General features: G+C 42.7%; 1 protein-coding gene across 1 annotated transcript in view; it reads right to left on the bottom strand.

Annotated features, from left to right (window-relative positions):
- The window catches only part of GALNT2 (polypeptide N-acetylgalactosaminyltransferase 2), a 690,029-nt gene that overhangs the window by 424,797 nt on the left and 245,807 nt on the right, over positions 1-19,425 (bottom strand). Inside the window, exon 3 of the mRNA XM_078649088.1 lies at positions 6,626-6,779. Within this exon, the coding sequence (XP_078505214.1) occupies positions 6,626-6,779 (154 nt within the window). The remainder of the gene's footprint in view (positions 1-6,625; positions 6,780-19,425) is intronic.

The following is a 19,425-nucleotide window of genomic DNA, read 5'->3' as shown; positions in this document are numbered from 1 at the left end:
GCTTGATGAAATACGGGAGGCCCTCATGCAGATGCAATCTGGTAAGGCCCCAGGGCTTGATGGGCTCCCTATAGATTTGTATAAAGCATATATTGATTAATTGGATTAATATACTGAAGGCCGTATACTTTGAAGCTCAAGAGAGTGGAATCCTCCCACTCTCGATGTGAGAGGCCCTCATTACTTCATTATTGAAATCAGGAAAGCCTGAGGATCAGTGTGATTCATACAGACCCCTATCTCTGATCAATAATGATGCCAAAATAATAGCTAAGATATTGGCCAATAGGTTAAATTTACAGATGGAGAAGCTAGAAGCTAGTCCTCCCGGACCAGGCTGGGTTTATCATGGGCCGTGCAAGCTCACACAACTTGCGTACTTTGTTTTCTATACTGCAGATTGTGGATCCCAATTTGGCTCTCGCAGCAGGTTCCCTAGACGCTACAAAAGCATTTGATTCAGTGGAATGGTATTATTTGCTGGGGGTACTGCAAAGCATGGGTATGCCTCCAGGATTCTTGTCCTGGATTTGTCTGCTATACCAGTCACCAACTGCGAAGGTCTTAATTAACAGGCAGCTGTCTCCAGCCTTCTCTATCACCAGGGGTACCAGGCCGGGGTGCCCACTTTCCCCCCTGCTTTTCGCTCTTGCAATTGAGCCTCTTGCCGACATACTGAGGCAACGTCACCAGGATAAAGCCTTGAGGTGCCCGATGCGCCAGGTGCTCATCTCTCTCTATGCGGATGACATCACCCTGTATATAAGAGACATTGAACAAAACCTCAATCCCCTCTTGAGGGAATTCATAATTTTCGGAAGACTTTCGGGGATTCACATCAATCGGGGGAAGTCACCGTTGTTCCTTCTCACCCCTGCAGTAATTCAGTTCCGTTTGGATTGCCCGTTAGAGTGGTGCAACACAGAAGTGAAGTATTAGGCATTTGCATTTCCAGGGATAGGGATGAAATAATGTGCCTCAATTATGGCAGGTCACTCTACCACATCACTAGTTGCGTCACATGCTGGATCTCTCTACCACTATCTATGGCAGGGCGCGCCTCACTAATCAAGATGGTGGTCCTCCCACAGGTGTTATATTTATTCATGAACATTCCATACTACCCGGGTAGACACTTTTTTACTGCCCTACGCTCTGAAATGATCAGATTATTCTGGGGGGGGCAAACAGCCACGCCTACAATGGGATGTGATAACCAGGCCTTATTCACAAGGCAGGTTTGATGTCCCGAACCTTGAATTATACTACTTATGCGTCCAGTCCCACTAGGCCTCTTATTGGTTCCACCCACCCAGATACATGCCGCAAGTCGCGGTGGAAGAGTGCTAGCAGACTTCATCCCCTTGGCAGGCATGATATATAGTGTTCCCCAGCCTCGGGACAAAGACACCAGGAGAGTTACATGCACGGTGCTTGCCTGGAGGCCAATTATGAAACAATCGCAAGCCCCTATCAGGGGGTGTGGAATTTATTAAAATATCTACTTGTCCATGCGGCAGGTTGCTTCATAAATCTACTTGTCCTGTAACAAAATCCACTTGTCTCTTTGGTGCAGTGTGGCGACAATTTATGGCCGCAATGTCATTATATAAGAGCTCTTGTATAGCCTCTGATTATGCCAGGGCTCATATCACAAAAGCCATATAGCTGCACTAAATGCAAGGACATATAACAAGGGAGTACTTTTGAGACTTTCTTTAATAATTGGGCCACAGATTTGGTTTGGCGTTAACCATGACCTTTTGTGTTTATTAAAAGTCTCTAATCTCTACTCTCTTCTCTTAGTTTTGTTCAGTGCGAGTAACTAATGCCAAAACAAGTCCCTCATTGCCAAAACTAAAAAGCTGACCACCCATCTCAGACCTACTAGGTTGCCAATGCTTGTTTATTTGTATGTTTCCCATAAACTCATTGAAACTGGTTACACTGATTTCTCAATATCAATATTTTTGGGAAATACTAGCACGCATCAACATATTTTACTAAATGATGCTGCAAAGAAAGTTTAGCAAAAACTAATTCCTACTTTCATTTTTTAAGAACATTTTATATTGAAAGCAAAGAATCATTAATCTTGCTTTCAAGATTCTACAAATATTAGAAAGCATTCTGGGGGCATTATGCATAGCCTCATATTGCTAAACTTTGAAACCGTGTGTACACATTTTTATACTGGAAACACTGTCAGTAGTGCAGTCAGAACTTTCATTTACTTACAGCGCTCACCTTAATAACAAAGGCTTTCAATTAATGAACCATAAACACAAGTTTGAACAGCATTAACATATGAACACAAATATTAACTTAACTGCAGATAGTGCCCTTCCCTGATCCTTAATGTGGTACTACAAACTGGCAGCCAAAGGGTTTGTGCTGCAGGGGGTTGGGCCTACTTGTCCCAAGGACAAAATACACATTAAAACTTGTTGCCCTTGACCCCAAACAATATGTCCTGGGCGTTGGGCTATAGGAATTCCACATCCCTGCGCCCTATGCTTTACTCACATTTGCTTCCGCTGCTGTATCACCCCCTCATACAATTGCTTCAGGAGGCAGTATTTAGGAAAACCATGGAGAAGACGAGCATTACTTGCTGGGGGGACTTCTATCATAACAGGATCTTCCGCACCTTAGAACACATGTTCCATGATACGCAGCCCTGGCCATTAGACGTGTTTCTCTATGTGAGACTTAAACAGGGCATGTGCGACATTACCCCTACATACCCACAAGAGCCCCCAACATTAACCCCATTACATATATTACTTCAAGCCACCTCCCAGGCGCATGCTGTCTCGACAATGTACCATACAATACATACTCAACAAGAAATGGAGCAATGCCATGCCTGCACACAATGGGACGTGGAGCTCGGCTGTGTGATTTCAGATAAGGACGTATTGCTGCCAGCAGACAGCACAAGTGTCAGCGAATAGTAGGCTGCAGCTCACACACTATAAATTCCTGCACCGCCTAGATTACACGCCAGTCAAAATTCACAAATATAAACTGCGAGATACGGATAGGTGTGCAAGGCGTGGTGTGGAGGGGGAGGATATCCTCCACTTAGCGTGGAGCTGCGCAGGTGTTCATGAATACTGACGACAAGTCTTCATTGCTTTGGAGCCGATGACCTCATAGACCATCGTAATGACCCCACTACTAGCGCTGCTGGGTTATACTGAACTTATAGACAAGTCATTCTGCAGATATGTTGCATTGGCACTATTGATGGCCAAACGCTGAGTGGCATGTAGATGGGGGCGGGGAAGGGCTCCGAAATTCAAAGATTGGATTACTGATTTAATGTATTGTCATGAACAACTATTTATGCAGAATTGCTCCCCATGGCTTCACGTCCTAAGGATATATGGAGTCAGTTGCAGAGCTATGTCCAAGCACATCGCGTAGACCACGCCAGATGTAAATAGGCGGTCAGAGACATGAACTGTGGTGTGCGGTCCGGGATAGCAGTCTGGCAGGAGGAGATTGGGTTGATGACTAAGTCATGACTGGATACTCTTCTGATGATTTGTCATAGCATGCTGATCCTTGCTGTGTATCATAATCTGCCAAGTGGCTACCTCCCAGAGATGTTGCCATACCATACTCCCCAATGTACTGTTTTTTTTTTTTTTTTACATTTCAGTACCAAGAAGGGGCGCAACAAAGGAATGATCTACAATGTACTCCTCATCACTACTTTGTAAAAGATGCACATGTTCCTTGAGAAAAGCTGAATAAATACAATAAAAAAAATACCTATCATGTCTAGGGTGAGTGAATCTGCCAAATCTGTGTAGGGTGATCTGACTCCGTGTTACCTGTGGGTTAGTGTCATCAAGCTCTCCGTCTTGGTGTAGAGCTGGACAGCATCCCTTGCATGGAATCAGCTGAGCTGCAACTCCGGCACAGATCGATTTCTCAGTACCAGCAAAATGCTCCCGCCTAACAAAGGCTAGATGATATATATCAGCTCCAATGCTTGCACACATAAAGCAGGCATAGGCACTCTGGGGGTAAGTTGAAAACAAATGTATTCAAAGAGCAGACGCGTTTCAGCCGTAGCTTTCATCAGTGCTGCAAGGTGTAAAAAAGCTCTCTTATGCGCGGCGTGTCTTTTAAAGGAATAGTCTCTCCTGATTAGTAATTGAGATGAAGGTGGACGAAGAAGGACTCCAATGATATTTTCTTCCTCTGGCTGCCATATTAGTGCAATGTTGTTATACGATTAGTCCCATTTCATATTGACATTCTCACGGGGTAAATTATATGATGATCAAAGTTCTCACTATTGGCATGCCAGCTGTGGTTCACAATGTTCCCATACCTTATTCGACGCAAAAACGCTGTGCTTTATACCCCCTCGTCAAGCCTCCGTTTGAAATTAGGATGTTTCTGCAGGCAGCGGAACCCCGATACCCCAGCCAGGCCACGATTGTTTGTTCTTTTGTGATAGCTCTGTCGCCGAGCAGCCAAAACAAATAAAATATTGCATGATTAACTTAGCCCTTGCATAGAATGTCCAAGGTGTTTTGATAGAGTGCCTATGAAGTGGTATCGTAAGCAAAACTGAGTTCAAAGAATATTATCCTACATGTGCACGCAAATGAATGTTTGTCAAATGTCAGCATGTTTACAGAGAGAAGGCATCTTAAGAAAGTGAATATCTATGGCTCCGCCACCGTGAAACAGTCAAGGGCGCCTCTGCAGCCCAAACGCAGCTCCGAAAGCGAATAATTGACTGACTAAAGGTCCGGAGACCTAAGGAGGCACAGCAGGAACTCTCCAACTCAGGAGAATACAGAGATAGGGACCGCAAGCCAAGATGGTGCAGACCAGTCAAGATCCCTGAAGTGCGGCTTGTCGTTGCTGCTTGTGGCCCGAAGTGTGGACTGCTGCCGTTGGCCTTGCGGTACAAAAGGGGGAGGAGAGCGGACTGACTGTCTGCGGAGAGCCGGCGGGGGCATAGGTAAAGCATCGGGAGGTACGGCGGCGAACTTTAAACTCTGCAACGGCGATAAAGAGGAGATAAGCGGAGGTCCCCTACAGTGAGACACAACCACCGGGATCCCGCACATGCGAAAGGGAGGCATTGGGGGCAGGCGCGCAGCACCCATTGGACTCACCGGGCTTCAGCCCCCCCCCCCCCCATCGTGTGTGGCAGCCCGGGATGAGACAGATCCCGGGCACACACACTGCCACACCCGAGCGTTTCACAAGTCTTTAAAAGACCATTTGAATGTTAATTAGGCCTTGCTGTTGTTTCACCCCTTGTTGGAGGCCCTGCATCTCCACTCTGCCTACTGATTAAAGGTTCAGCCCCCCCGAAATTTTTTCTTAGCCCCCCACCGAAATTTGGCTCTAGTTGCGCCTCTGATTGGGGGTATCACAAGGCACCGACAAGACGGGGGAGGATCCATTTCCGCCCCGCCTGACCACAAAATTGAGTCGAAGGGGCCCAAAGTGGCATCTCTTTAAAGACTAGTTCAAATACTAATAAATTCCTTCGTGAATCGTCACAATAATGTTGGCTTAAAGAAACCAATGTTTTAAAATCTACACCATTTCCTTGAACATGAAGGACTATTCTATTGAGCGAATTACCCATTTTCAGAAGAAAGTTTTGGGCCAAGATTCTCCAACCTTTCAAAAAATATAGTTGTTTTTTTTGCCCAGAAATCAATGTGAGCGTCTGTAAACGCCTTGCTCCCTGCTGACATGGAGGTTTTTTCGTCTCTATGGGCTATTCAGGAACCAATGAAAAAACGTTAACAAAACTCTAGATTTAGGAGCATTTTCCTTAAACTGTTACAATAAATCAACATGAAGCATGGTAAGACTTTCATTTGTACTCTAAGAAAAGAGCATCTACAGAGTGAGCTGTGTAACTTGCTTTAGATGAAGGTCACGGTGGTACCTATATTGAAGTAACATTTTCACAGCTTTGAATGAAGTGTAGCTTGCAGAAAGCAAGTCAACATTTAGGGGATTATACAGTCAAAGCTGTGTGTCGATGGCAACAGGAGAAAATGGCAGGTTGGCATATTCAAATTAAAGCTATGACTTTGTAGAGACTTTCATAAAGTAAATAGATCTGTGGAAGAGTCACTGGCACCTAAGGTATATCCAGACGTGTTGTCGATTTGCCCAACTCGTAGCTCAGAGGCACCAACCTCGTGCTACTTTGCCTTTAGGCTAGTTCAGTGATCTTGTGTTTGCATCCTAAAATCATTTGGTTGGGTAAATGTCTAGTTGTAAATATGCATTGTGCTTTGAAACTGGTAATTGGGCGGCACAAAGCACCATATCAATAAAACTAAATAAAAAGTAGTAATGAAAGACTATACCGTCAGAAGGAAGGATGGGCAATCAATTATAAAAAGAAGTGATTATTAAAGCCTCTTTTTTGCTTAATAGGTGTAAATTGGCAACTTGTTTTTCTAAACATTTTACACATGGACAAAGCAACAGAGTGGCAATTTCTCAGAAAATGGTAGAGCACAGGAGGTTTGGCAGTGAATGGTTAGTGAGATACAGTGTCAAAAAGTTACACACCTAGCATAAAAGTGAGGGAACTGCCCTTGTGCTCTTCTGTACTTACTGATCATGTCTGGTGTCTGGAACACTCCGGTCCATATGCAGCTTGTCACTTTCTGCTTGATTGAATTTGTTCCGTGCATATGGGTCCTGACCAGGTCGTACCATAGTGACATCAACATAGGCCTCCTGATTGAAGTCTTGCCATCGTACTTTCCCTGCAGAAAGAGAGAACGCAAACAAAACACATGATAGCTCCTGATTTCAACCTGAAAAATACAGCCTTGTACCTCGTGTGAAAATAATGTGATGTTCAAAATATATCACAAGGAATAAAAAACAAATGGAAACAAACAATTTGAAAATGTTGAAGAGTCATAAACACCCTCGAAATGTACACTTACTCTAGAGAGGCAAGTTCTGGAGATGTCACAGATGGTGTAATCTTAAATTATGAAGGTCCGAAGTAAATTTTGATGCAAATTGCAGCAGATCTGGATAATACTCATGTGTTTAAGCTACTTACTTAGGACTCTATTTACAACCGGAATAGAGATAGTGAGAGCTATTCACTAGACAATTACTTGATGCAGATGCTGGCATCAACAACATTTAACTAGTAGCCCTTCAGTGACAAAAATATTGGATTCCTCTGAAAAATGTTAGCACAATACCTTCTCTCCCAATACAAGTCCCAGGGCATTTTCATGAATGTGACTTTTAGTTAACTCCGTACAAAAAAAATAAAGGGATTAGATGACCAATGCAGTATACAGGGTGGATGATGGTGGTGGGTTTGCAGGCCCACAAAAAGAGTAAACCACTGATATTTCATTGTATTATATTGTAGAATTTCTATAGCACTTTCCTGCCTTTTATGAAAGCCACGGGGCAATCTGTGATTGCTCAAGTAAGAAGATACTTTGCTGTGCATGGCCGCAAAATGGTGTTAGCCAACGTGTCGCACACAAGTAGAAGTATGGAGGATTTAAAAAAGATAAGTTACATTTACCTTGACAACCTGCCATGAAGAATTGCCGAGGGGGCTAGGCACAGTCGTATCATTTGAACCCCTCTATTTCAGGCAAAGACATTGTAAAGGAAACTTTGCCAATCTCTTATTTTATACAGAACATTTATAAATGACGTGGGTCACTATGGTCACCAGTTGGAGTACCTTCCAAAGGATTATGTGATCAACTGTCAAAGCCCTTCCTCAACTTTACAGTAGGACAAAAAACATTTAATATATGACTGGCACATGGTCATCAGCAAAGGGTAGGTGTGAGGGTCAAATGTTTTTTGTTCGTCTTCTTTGGTGATAATGTCAGAGGAAGCAACATGGAAAGATTACCACCACAGGAACAAAAAACAGAATGTGATAAAAATGTGTATAACAGCACACTAAGTTATATAAATGCATTTTGATAGAATTCCCCACCAAACCTGACATAACATTTATTAAGAAAGTCCAGACAGTTCTTTAGGGTGAAGGTGTACACAGAGTGCCAAATGGCATCCACCCTATACATGCCCTTTATACATGAATGTTGAGATAAATGCAGTAAAAACGGCTTTATCCTTTGCAGAATGAGAGTTAAACCTGGAGCAATAGGCCATCATTATTAAAATTACTACACACTCTATGATCGACTAAGATTTTTGTTCTTGTGGCTTTTTAAAATTTATTTTCCCTCAAAATCCAGAAATCATTTGGATGTTACTCCTGCTCTTGAGATGTACAAAACACAGGTCAGGTCTGCAGCTTTGTATGCTGAAGAACTTTGGGGACACACGAATGTATACAACTTATTGAAGGTTGAACAGGCCTTCATGCGACACCTGGTTGCCCTTCCCCAAAGCACGCCCCTCATACCACTACGCTTGGACCTGGGCTTAGAACCCATTGACGAATTGGTAGCTGCACGACCTCTGCTCTATTGGAGAAGGCTCTGGTCTGTGCCGGAGCTTGTATCCTTTAGAGCAGAGTTCATTGCAATTTGGGGGCAGCTAAAGAATAAGAATATACCCTGGTTGGCTCATGTGAAGGTTTTCCTCTACCAAATTGGTATGCCCCAACTTTGGGACGCACCAGAGGACAGCTGCGTGAGGACGCAAAGGTCTCTATTAGTGGCGGCTGTAAGGTCATATAACCTTAAAACATTATATTGCTCGACCTCCCTGGGCAGGATGTCTACAGAGTTCTTATTGATGAAAGTTGAATCCAGGACGGAGGTGTTCTTGGACTTGGTGCAGCCTCCACTTGCAAGAAAATTATACATTCAACTGAGGCATGGCTCTATACCGATAGGGGCACTAACATCCAGATGGGCAAAATCGACGGAGGACAACTGCCCTGCTTGTAACTACTGGAGGGAAGACATTGTACATATCTTCTTTTTCTGCCCGGCATACAGTGAAATTCGGAAATGCTGGATCCTTCCACTGTGTAAAAATCTGGGTTTTAGACAATGTGCACAAGCTTCCAGAGTTTTAACCTACGATACTGCCCCTCCCATTGTTTTTGCCGTCTCCCGTTTTTTACACGGCATGTGGCGGAGAAGAACTCTTTATCAATATGAAATAATGGCCCACTACTATCTATTTTACTTTCACCCTTTGATAACTCAATGTTTAATAACTTTTTAACTTGACTGTATTTATGGTTTTATTGTCGTGCCTGTACATATCTTATTGCACTTTCATGGTCTTTGACCGAAATAAAGTTATCAAATGTAATGCATTTGGATGTCAACATCCAAGATTTCATTGCTAGAGAGCAGAAATGTAGATATCTATCTAATATTTTCTTGTTGAACATTCTGTAGTATGTATCTATTTTGTTTTGTGCTATTAGGTAGAAATTAGTTGTGCATGTTGCTTTAATATAGAATTTATGACTAACAAGAATGTTATTTGTTGCCAAGTGATATTGGAATATTTTATCTTGAAGAGGAGTTAGAACTTGCAGCTTTGTTTGGTGGAGCTGGTGCGGGCAGCTGGCTCCACAACCGTGTAGCCACAGAAATAAAATACTTCAAGCTGAACAAGCCTCCAGCGTCATCACTACAAATGTTTTGGCGTCTATCTTGGACACATGGTGGAACCTTCTGCGTGCAGGTCTACATCTCCCACTCAAGAATCATCGGTGTGCGGCACGTGTTCGTGGCATAACAGCTTCCTGGAGTCACGCTGTGCTTGTGTAGCATACCTCAATGTGACGCAGCCAACGTTTCCTTCCGTGCACATCACTCTGAAGCTGGTGCACGTTTTCTCTTCCTTATTTAGGATTTGCCCAACGTCAGACGCTCCCGCCTTATGCAGCCAATGTAAATCGGCCAACTTAACTCTTTGGGACAGCTGTCATTACTTCCTTGATCTTCGCGGCACTCGCACAACCGGAGACACTCTTTACTCATATTCCAAACAAAAGGAGGATAATTGATGAGTTTATGTATGTATCCTTCACCCATCTGCAGAATTATAGCGATACACACACCTGGACAAAGATCTAAGTGAATTTTTCTTTTCATCATCAGTACCTTAAACTATTTTTCTTTCTCCTGTTTTCAGCTGTTTTACTAGGTGATGCACACAAACATTTTTTTTTCTTTCTCTTTTTTTAAGGAGTGTCACACTGTGATACGCACAACTCAGATATGAGTATCAAATATTTAGTATCCAGCTACCCACTTAAGGTTTTATTATATTGTGTGGTCTTCCACCTCTTGAGGTACTGTATCGTGCAGCACTTGCCTTTACAGATGTTGGAGTATGTTTTTTTTTGTGTGAAGGTTTGTTCCTTTATAACCTGGTTCCTCTTAGTGTAATCAATTTCTTATTTTACTCAGCACTATTTAACATGTGCACCATGCAGGCGGTAAATCCGCCACTTGCCTTCTTTGACACTCCTTGAGAACCACCAGTTTCAGTGGGAAATATGGCACGATGCGTTTGAAACATACTTAGGAACAATAGGTGCCTCAAGGTTTAATGTAGACAGAAAAAAATGATTATTACTACACTCATTGGGGTTTGAAGGTAGATCTATATTCAAACATTTACGAAGCTTGCCTCAGAAAGCGGTGGAATTGATGAATATCGAGAGACAGTCCCAAATCTCAAGCACAAAGTTGAGAAGCAGCCCAGCTTCATGGTATTTAGACATACATATTTTTAGGAAAAACAAAGTGAAAGGGAGGACGTTGAATCCTACATTTCAGTTTGCGTGTCATTGTGAGGACAAGCACATAAGAAAAACTGTTAAGCATGGGTGATCCATCGTTCACTGAGACCATTAAGGTAGCTAAGAGTATAGAAATTTCTCTGGTCTATTTGAAGGAGTTGGATGACACGGTGGTTGATGCTGACAATGTGGTTAATGTGAGCAAGATGCATACGAAGTCTAGGAGTTGCAGCGGTAATGCTGCTCCCAAGCCTGTGAAATCTGAAGCTGTAAACACCAATGGCGCAAGCATGTGTTTTAGGTGCGGGAATCCTCCCAATTTCAAAGGCGCCAAATGTCCGGCTGTCAGTATAACTTGCAACTATTGCAGGAGAATGAGTCGCTTTGCCAAGGTATGTCTGAAAAGCAAAGGATACAAGAAACCTGTAGTATTTGCTGTTGAGCCTGAGGAGGAGTCTGACGCTAAAGTTGTCTCAGTTGTTAGAAATGATTATGAGAGTGCTGTGGGTGAAGAAAATGTCAGTGGTGTCTTGATTCAAAGACTTGCAGAAAGTGACCCTTCATCTTCGTTGATCAGACTGTGGATAATAAGGTGGGTGGCAAGACTCTCAAACAGATTGTTGACTTGGAGACTAGGATAACCATGATCTCACAAAGGTTGCTCGAGGAGACATGGAAATAGTCTCAATGGCTGTCCCCTCCTGATCGTTCTCCGGTGTCCTATGAAGGCCACAAGATAGAACTCCTGGGTTTTTTAAAAGATGGGATGATGTTCAAGGGAAGGAGGTTCAAAGGGAAAAGTTATGTGGTAGAAAAGTGGTTGAACATCCTGGGATGGTTTAATCAGGGATTATTTGTCATGCTCTTGAAGCCAGGTGCAAGTGAACAAGTTTTGGTTGTGGACAGTGCTGACATGAGACAGGGTTGGAAAGACACATTTCCATCCGTGTTTGGGAATGAACTGGGTAAGGTTCAGGGTTTCAAGCACAAAATTATTGTTAAGGAAGGGGCAATTCCTATCAAACATAAGCTCAGGGGGTTCCTTATAGTATGAGAGATGATTTGGAAACAGAGTTGGAAGAGCTATGTAAAAAAGGGGATCAGTGTGCCTACGGAATCCTCTTTGTGGCTCTCACTTTGGTTGTACCCCGAAAGAGGTATGGACAGCTTAGGGTCTGTGTTGATTTGAGGTCACCTAACAAGGAGATTTAGATGGACTCACATTCCTAGCCCAAAATAAATGATTTGTTTGCATCCACTAGAGGAGCCAAGTTTTTCTTTAAACTTGATTTGGCCAGTGCCTACCATCAGGTGGAACTGCATCCTGATTCGTGCCATTTGACTGCTTTTGTTTTGTCCCTGGGCACCTTTCAATATCGCCGCATGCATATGTTCAGCATCAACGGCTGCAGTATTTCAGAGGGCCATGAACAATATTCTCAAAGAGGTGGATGGCGTCCTAGTGTTTCATTTTGGCTGAGGATGCCATTTCTCCTGATTGTATTCTTCATAAGGTGTTGCAATAGTTTGATAAATATGGAGTGGTGTTGAAGGCAGAGAAGTGTATATTTTTTGCACGGAGGTGGAATATTTGGGGCATAAGATTTCTCAAGAAGGGGTCAGTCCCAGACGTGGTCTGCCGCAGGCCATTGTTAATGCCCCAGCACGCACTGACAGAAGTGGGGTGAAATCTCTGTTGGGTTTATGCGAATACTACTCTAGGTTTATTCCTGATTTTGCAACCATAGTGCGGCCTGTCAGCAATCTTCTTAAGAAAAGAGTACATTTTCAGTGGTGTGAAGTGTGTGCATTGGCCTTTCATTAGGTTAAGTTTTTGTTGGGGAAAAGCAAAGCTCTCAAACTGTTTGATTACAGTCAATCTTGTTATGTCACAGTTGATGCTAGTCAAGTGGGACTGGGGGCTACTTTGACGCAGATGGAGCGTTGTGTTTAAAATACTATTGAGTGGGTTTGCCTCTAGAGTGTTGAGAGCAGCTGAACTTCAGTATTCTTTGATTGACAAGGAGCTTTTGGGTTGTTGTTCGGCGACGGAAAAATGTTGTCCATATGTTTGTGTAAAACGTTTCCCTACAACGTGATCACACGCCCCTCATAAGAATTCTGGGTGGTAGTATGAGCATGTGCTGCACACCCAGGATATTAAGGATGATCATCAAACTCTTACAATAGTAATTTGATGTGAGACACATTTGGGGAGGAAAAAATGGGTAAGCAGATTTTCTTTCCAAGTTTCCTATTGAGATCAATGAGCATGATGAAATCAGGCTTGGAGACCTTATTAATGAAGATAGTGAAGATTGCCTGGTTGCGGCTTTGGAAATAATTCCTTATTTGAGAATGTGCTCTAAAGACGATTGTAGGGCTGCTTTGCATGATGATTGTGTGTTGCAGTAAGTTTGTACCTTGGTTTAAAAAAAAGGTTGGCCTAAAAAAAAGGCATTATCACATTTATTTCAGCCATTTTGTAAGGTTGAAAGTGAGATTTCGTTGGAAGATGGTTTAATTTTGCGAGCTGTCTAGCTCATTCCTGCACATGTTTTCTGAAGTGGAATTATCAATAGGACTGACAAGGGACATCTGGGAGCCACTCTCACTAAACATCGCATTCACAATACTTGTTGGTGGCCAGGGATGGACACTCACATTGATAAGATGGTTGCAAACTGTTGTGTCTGTGGGGCCTCTGAAAAAAGTCTTAAGGTAGCTACTCCCCCTGTACTATCTTTTGAATGTCCGGATGGTCCTTGTGTAAAAGTTGGGATCAATGTCATGGCACCCTACGATATACTTTCAGGGGGTTCCAGGTATGATTTGGTTCTCATGAATTATGCTTCTAAAGGACTAGAAATCAAGTTGTGAAAGAACCTAATGCCAAAACCATACTTGAGTTTCTAAGGGATGTTTGGATGAGAGAAGGGTTCCATGAGGTTTTGGTGCCGGATAATGGGAAACAGTTTGTTGGCAATGAGTTTCAATCCTTTCTTGATGTTACAGGGTAAAACATGAGGAGTTCCGTGTACCACCCTCAAACAAATGGGCTTGTTGAGAGGATGAACTGAGCGGTTGGGGAGTGTGTCAGGTGGGCCAAAGCAGGAAACCATGAGGTTAGTAAGGCTTTGAGCAGCATGATTTGGTTTTATAGAACAACGCCCTACTCTTCCACGACCATCTCGCCTTTTGAACTCATGAGAGGTAGGAAGGCTAACTCGATTCAGACCTGGATGGATGTCGAAATGGATCAAGTCAGACTCGGATGTCCATTGTGAAGGAGAACATGTCTCTGACCAATGTTCCCTCTAATTTGTTTTCTCTGTGTGCGGCAGTGTAAGGTCTCTGTGCGCTGCGATCAAGACTATATGCGCCAGGAACCACACCACGCGTGGGGGTGCAGTGCCAAATATCACTCCAAACTTTTGCTTAAAAAAGTGAAAAGAAGGTGCATTTCCACACATGCAGCGCTACGTCAATGGTCTTAAAGCAGGTTTTCAATTTAGATGACATGGCATGACATGAATTGGTTACAGAAGCAAGTACATTTCAGGTTCAGAAAAGCACAGGACTCCAATGGTGGTAACGTAATACGATTTTACTAAAGATCCTCGACTCGAGCACTGTTCACAGGGTCGGGAAATGTTAGGAGCCTATACAAGATCACATATATACACAATTAAATAACATATTTACAATTTGATGTGCAAGCTACTGAGTAATGTCTGGATAGCCAGTCAGAGATAGTTTGTGAAATGTGTGACATACAGGAAAACATGGTGTGGAAGAGGGCCGTTCACACAAGTCAAGTGCCATCACTGTTAATAGGAGCATAACTGCGGGCAGATTGTGAGCCTTTTTGGAAGTATTTATGCTAATCGCTGCACCAGTTATGCATGTATAAGGTGCTGCACATGAATAATTTCGCAAAGGCACACGATCAGCCCTGCAACTGTGTACTATTAACAAAAGAAAGGCAGAGTCTCTAACAAGACGTGTACTTACAGAATCCTGAGTTTTGAAACAACCACAAGGCTGAGGACCTTTTTCTTGCTGAATTTTTATGGTGCCCAAGATTACTCTAATATGACCCTTGTATATGTTTTAATATTGTTGTATAAGATGTTTGTAGTGTACTTTTATGGTTTTTATTAACCGAATAAAGTGAATACGACTGACTGAGAATCCTGAGTTTGCGCTTCTCAAGACAAAACACTCTAAAAACATACAGTCTGCTAGCATGAATGACATGGTATTCCTACACCTTGTATTCCCCATTGTTTTATTTAACATTTCCTGTACACTGATTTAGACACATAAAAGCCTTCATCTCTGTGTAATATATGCGTGATGTAAAGTGCTCCGACATCCTACACTGGTATGAGAAGCACTATCAAATAAATGAAATCTATATGAGAGAGGGACTATGGAGAGATGAGGGGCACTCTTGGAGAGTGGCAGTGGGTGATCTTGTGAAAAAGAGCTATGAGAGGAGGGCACGAAAAAAATAGAATGTTGCACCGGGTGCCACCCGCTAAAGCTGGTCATGTGCAGCTGTGTCAACCTCTCAAAGTACATTTTTTGTGAAAAGATGGAATCTTATTGCTGTAGACTGCAGCGTTCATCTTCATTTGGCAACTTCAACTATTGCCAAATATGGGGGACTATACAGTGCTTAATTTGTAAAACAATAAGTGTCGGGGTTCAAAGCTTAGCTCAGAAGATGTGCATTGTTTTCTGTCTGTGGCCTTGGATGAATAATTGTTGAGGAAACATATGTAACAGTCCCCAGAAATTAGTGCTGCTGGGGGTGGGATCACTGGATTCACTAACACGAGAGCAGAAATACACTCAAATTCAGAGCTTCCCTCGACGATGATCCTCGTTGTAGGAAAGATGACTAGAACAAAGCAATTGGGCCAGGGTGTGGTTCAATTTATAGCAGGACCTCACCCGAAATCATGGCCGTACCACTAAGCGTTCTGCGGCGCCCGTGTTTGGTCAGTAAAGAAAATTTCATTTATAAAGACTAGTATTAATCCGATGAGCTAGCCTCGTTCTTCCTTGCGCAAAGTTCTCATTTGGGCTGTTTAATTGGAACCTCAGTGCAGCCACAAACCGTATCTTTTTATTTCTCCACTTTCTTCCTTCTCGTTTCTCCACTTTTTTCCCATTGGCATCAGGCTTCTGAACTCCAGTGCCTTCATACATTTGCTGCAGAACCATTAATTTATTCTTTGTAGTTGTAAGAGCATGCAAGTGTTACAGATGTACCCACTGTAAGCCTCAAATATTGTTTGAACTTCAACCCCCTTATCTCTCCATACTGCTCTGAATACGCCAACCACCATTGTGCACACTCATTTTATCAATTGTGTTTAAATGTTTCCAACACCTTCCACAATTGTCTCATTCTTTTTCAACCATTTTTCATTGTTTTTCCTTTTTGAAAGGTTTTGTTCTTGTTAATTGCCTATCAATTTATCAGTTCCATTGAATGCTACCATACAGCAGTTTAGTTTCACAGTGCACAAAGATTAAAAATCACTTAGAAAAGATGAATTGTGTGAAATATTATTTTTAATGTTTTTGCTTTTTGTTTGCTTGGGCATTTGGGCTGGATGTACAAATACATTCTGAAATTTAAGGTAATAGGAATATGCCTAAATCGGTCTAGCATTCTCACTTTTCTGAGTATTCGAGAAAGTAAAACAGGGTGGACCTGGGCAACCACAATCTTTGTAGTTTTCAAGGCTTAAGTGTCTCCTTTCTACAATATAGTTTTTCACTAAAACTAACATTTTCCACTACATGAAATTCCACCAAGTTTACGGTTAGTGAAACGTCTGATTCCCACTCTATTTTTGCACCACTGGGAGCATATCCTTTCATGTGGTGAAACCCTTTCTTCCGCATTTCAATATTGTTTTAGAAGTTTGCATAATCAAACAAGTGTTTCGTGTATATATTTGCAAATGTTTTGTGGAAGCATGGAAGTGCCTACATTTTGTGGATTTCTAAAGCCTTCGCATAGTCTCACCAGTATAAAAACTCCTTTTCGCCCCATTTTCTTCATCATGAATCGTATGTGCCTTTTCTGTTAATAATGCCCCATTAATCTAAATTCAGTGAACCAAGAAAAGACATTTATTAATGTAAATTCATTTTCCTGGGTACATAATGCCACTTGGGATTAATGTTCCTGCTAGAGAGAGAGATCGAAGTGTTATCTAGTGGCAGTTTTGACAAACCATAAAGTAGCACAGAGGGTTAATATGCCTGTTGCAAAGAACAGATCTGTATTTTATGTGAATAGCTGAGTGGATGAGTAAAGCCAGCCTTTATCAGCGCATAAAACAAATGAAAATTAAGTGAGAAAGGGCCTATGAAAAGATATGGGGCACTTGTGTGAGGTGGTAGTGAGGGAATCCGAGGAGGAGGTCATAGGGGAAATTGGGTGGGGATGGGAGGGAAGAAAAGATTGTTGCACAAGGCGCCACCAGCGCTAAATCAGCCCTGAATAAAGAACATGGCCGCAAGCTGACAAATTTTGGATAATTTGTGGCAAAATTGTAAGGCTACGGCGGTATTCTTGAATGTTTCATGTTCCAAAAAAATATTACTTTCAATAAACATCACTCAGTTCCATGAAATAATAATTTACTCGTCATAGGAACACTTTAATATGATGAAAAATCCATATTTTTCTATTTTCCAGTCTACCCTTTTCCTGACATTTGTGGCCCGAGTTACATCTTTTATGGCTCGGCTCATGATCTGGCTCTTAGAGCCAGGCCAGACCCAGGTTCAGCTCTCCCCAAGGCTGTTCGTGTCCCCTAAGAAATGTAGTCTCTTCTATGCCCTGGGATGCTGCAGAACCCCAACTTCCAACGCAGGTCTGATGTGAGGAACACACCCCGAAGACAAGGTTATCTCACTCTTCTGTGCTCACTCCAAATCACGGAAGCTAGTGCTGTGAAGCAGATATAACATATCCCATCTCACCTTCCTGGAACAATTTCACGCGCCTAACAAACCAACATATTCATTAGACTACCAAAAGCATCCATGCATTTTACACAACATGATTCAGCATCGTTAGCTACTGGCAGTCCTGCCAAGTATCACGCATCAGGCGTCAGACTAATACATTTCAGTGTGGTGGTCCGCATCACCGCACTGACATGCATTTAGTCACGCTTACAGACCTCCTTGATGCTGTGGTGATGATCATAAGGAGCTTCAAGCAGCCTGGCACATGGCGCTTAATCTGCGTGCACTGCAGAGCTCTGGCTTGGGAACTTGTTGCTATAGCGATCACAGGCCATGGTAGTAGTGAAAGTGGACTCATTTTAAATTGGGCTCTCTTTCCCTCTCTCTTTCACGTGGCGGCGCCCGGCCTCGCCTATCTAAGTCACAGGTCACAGGGGAGGGACAGCTGTTTTAAAATATAAACAGCAAGCGGCGGGTCTGGAAGACATGTAGAGCCAACCTAAGGGCTTGTGTTGCTTTCGGGCATGCTGACATCATGATTGGGCCAGGGGGTGACATCTGAGCTGCATAACCCGATTGTTTTAAATTTCCTGTGCCGCACCTGCTGCCCAAACAGGAGCCGTGCAACACGAACACGATTATGTGGCTGTCCATTATAACATGAATACTAACTCAAAGGGTGACAATCAGCCCCGTAGCTAAGCACAATTAAGAAAAGAAAAGCAGAGTCTCAAACACAGTGTGTGCTAAAGCACACACCGTGTATGAGACACTGTTTTTCTTTTCTTAACAGTGCACAGCTGCGGGGCGGATTGTGGGCCTTTGAGTTAGTATTCATGTTAATTACAGCGCCCGTGTGTGCTGCAATTAACATGAATATAGTCTCGCAGGATCAGATGTTGCAGTGTGCGCACTAAATACAGCACACTGCGCGCTTGGGGTGACTTCGGTACGGGCGCGTGCGCCTTATTGGGAACAGTGTCTCTGACCCAGTCTAAACAAAAGGAGTGGTATGATGCCAAGAAGGGGGTTAAAATGGCTCCACTAGAGGTTGGAGACACGATCAGGATAAAAACTTCGGTACATGTCAGAAAGGGGGAAAGCAAATTTGGGGAACCTGTCAAGGTTTTAAAAACTGTCTGTAAAACAGTGCAAGTTGAAGGTGGTCACTGATGAAATCTGGCTAAAGTAGTTAAGGTTTGAGCTGAGTGTGTTGATTCGGATTGTGATGAGAGCGTGCCTGTGCGAAGTGACACATCTCCTCATTAATTTAATCTTAGGAGGAGTGCCAGAGTGATCGTCAAGCCTGCCAAGTTCAGGGTATAAGTTGTTTTATAGCTCTGTTGTTTATTTTTGGGGGGGAAAGAGGGGAAGATGGGGGGTATGTATCTTTTTTTTTGTATCTAGTTGGTTTTAAGCTCTTAGGTAGGAATTAGTTATGCATGTTGCTTGAATATAGAATTGTATGACTATAAAGAATGTTATTTGTTGCCAAGTGATCTTGGAATGTTTTATCTTGAAAGGAGTTTGTACTTGCAGCTGTGTCTGGTGGAGCTGAAGCATATTGCTGGCTCCACAAACATGTAGCCACAGAAATAAACTACTTCTAGCTGAACCAGCTTCCAGCGTCATCACTACAAATTCATTCCATGATATATAGGTTTTTTTCTGAAACA

The sequence above is a fragment of the Lissotriton helveticus genome, chromosome 6 (assembly GCF_964261635.1).
Source record: "Lissotriton helveticus chromosome 6, aLisHel1.1, whole genome shotgun sequence".
Taxonomy (NCBI): domain Eukaryota; kingdom Metazoa; phylum Chordata; class Amphibia; order Caudata; family Salamandridae; genus Lissotriton; species Lissotriton helveticus.
This window is presented reverse-complemented; position numbering and strand designations above follow the sequence as displayed.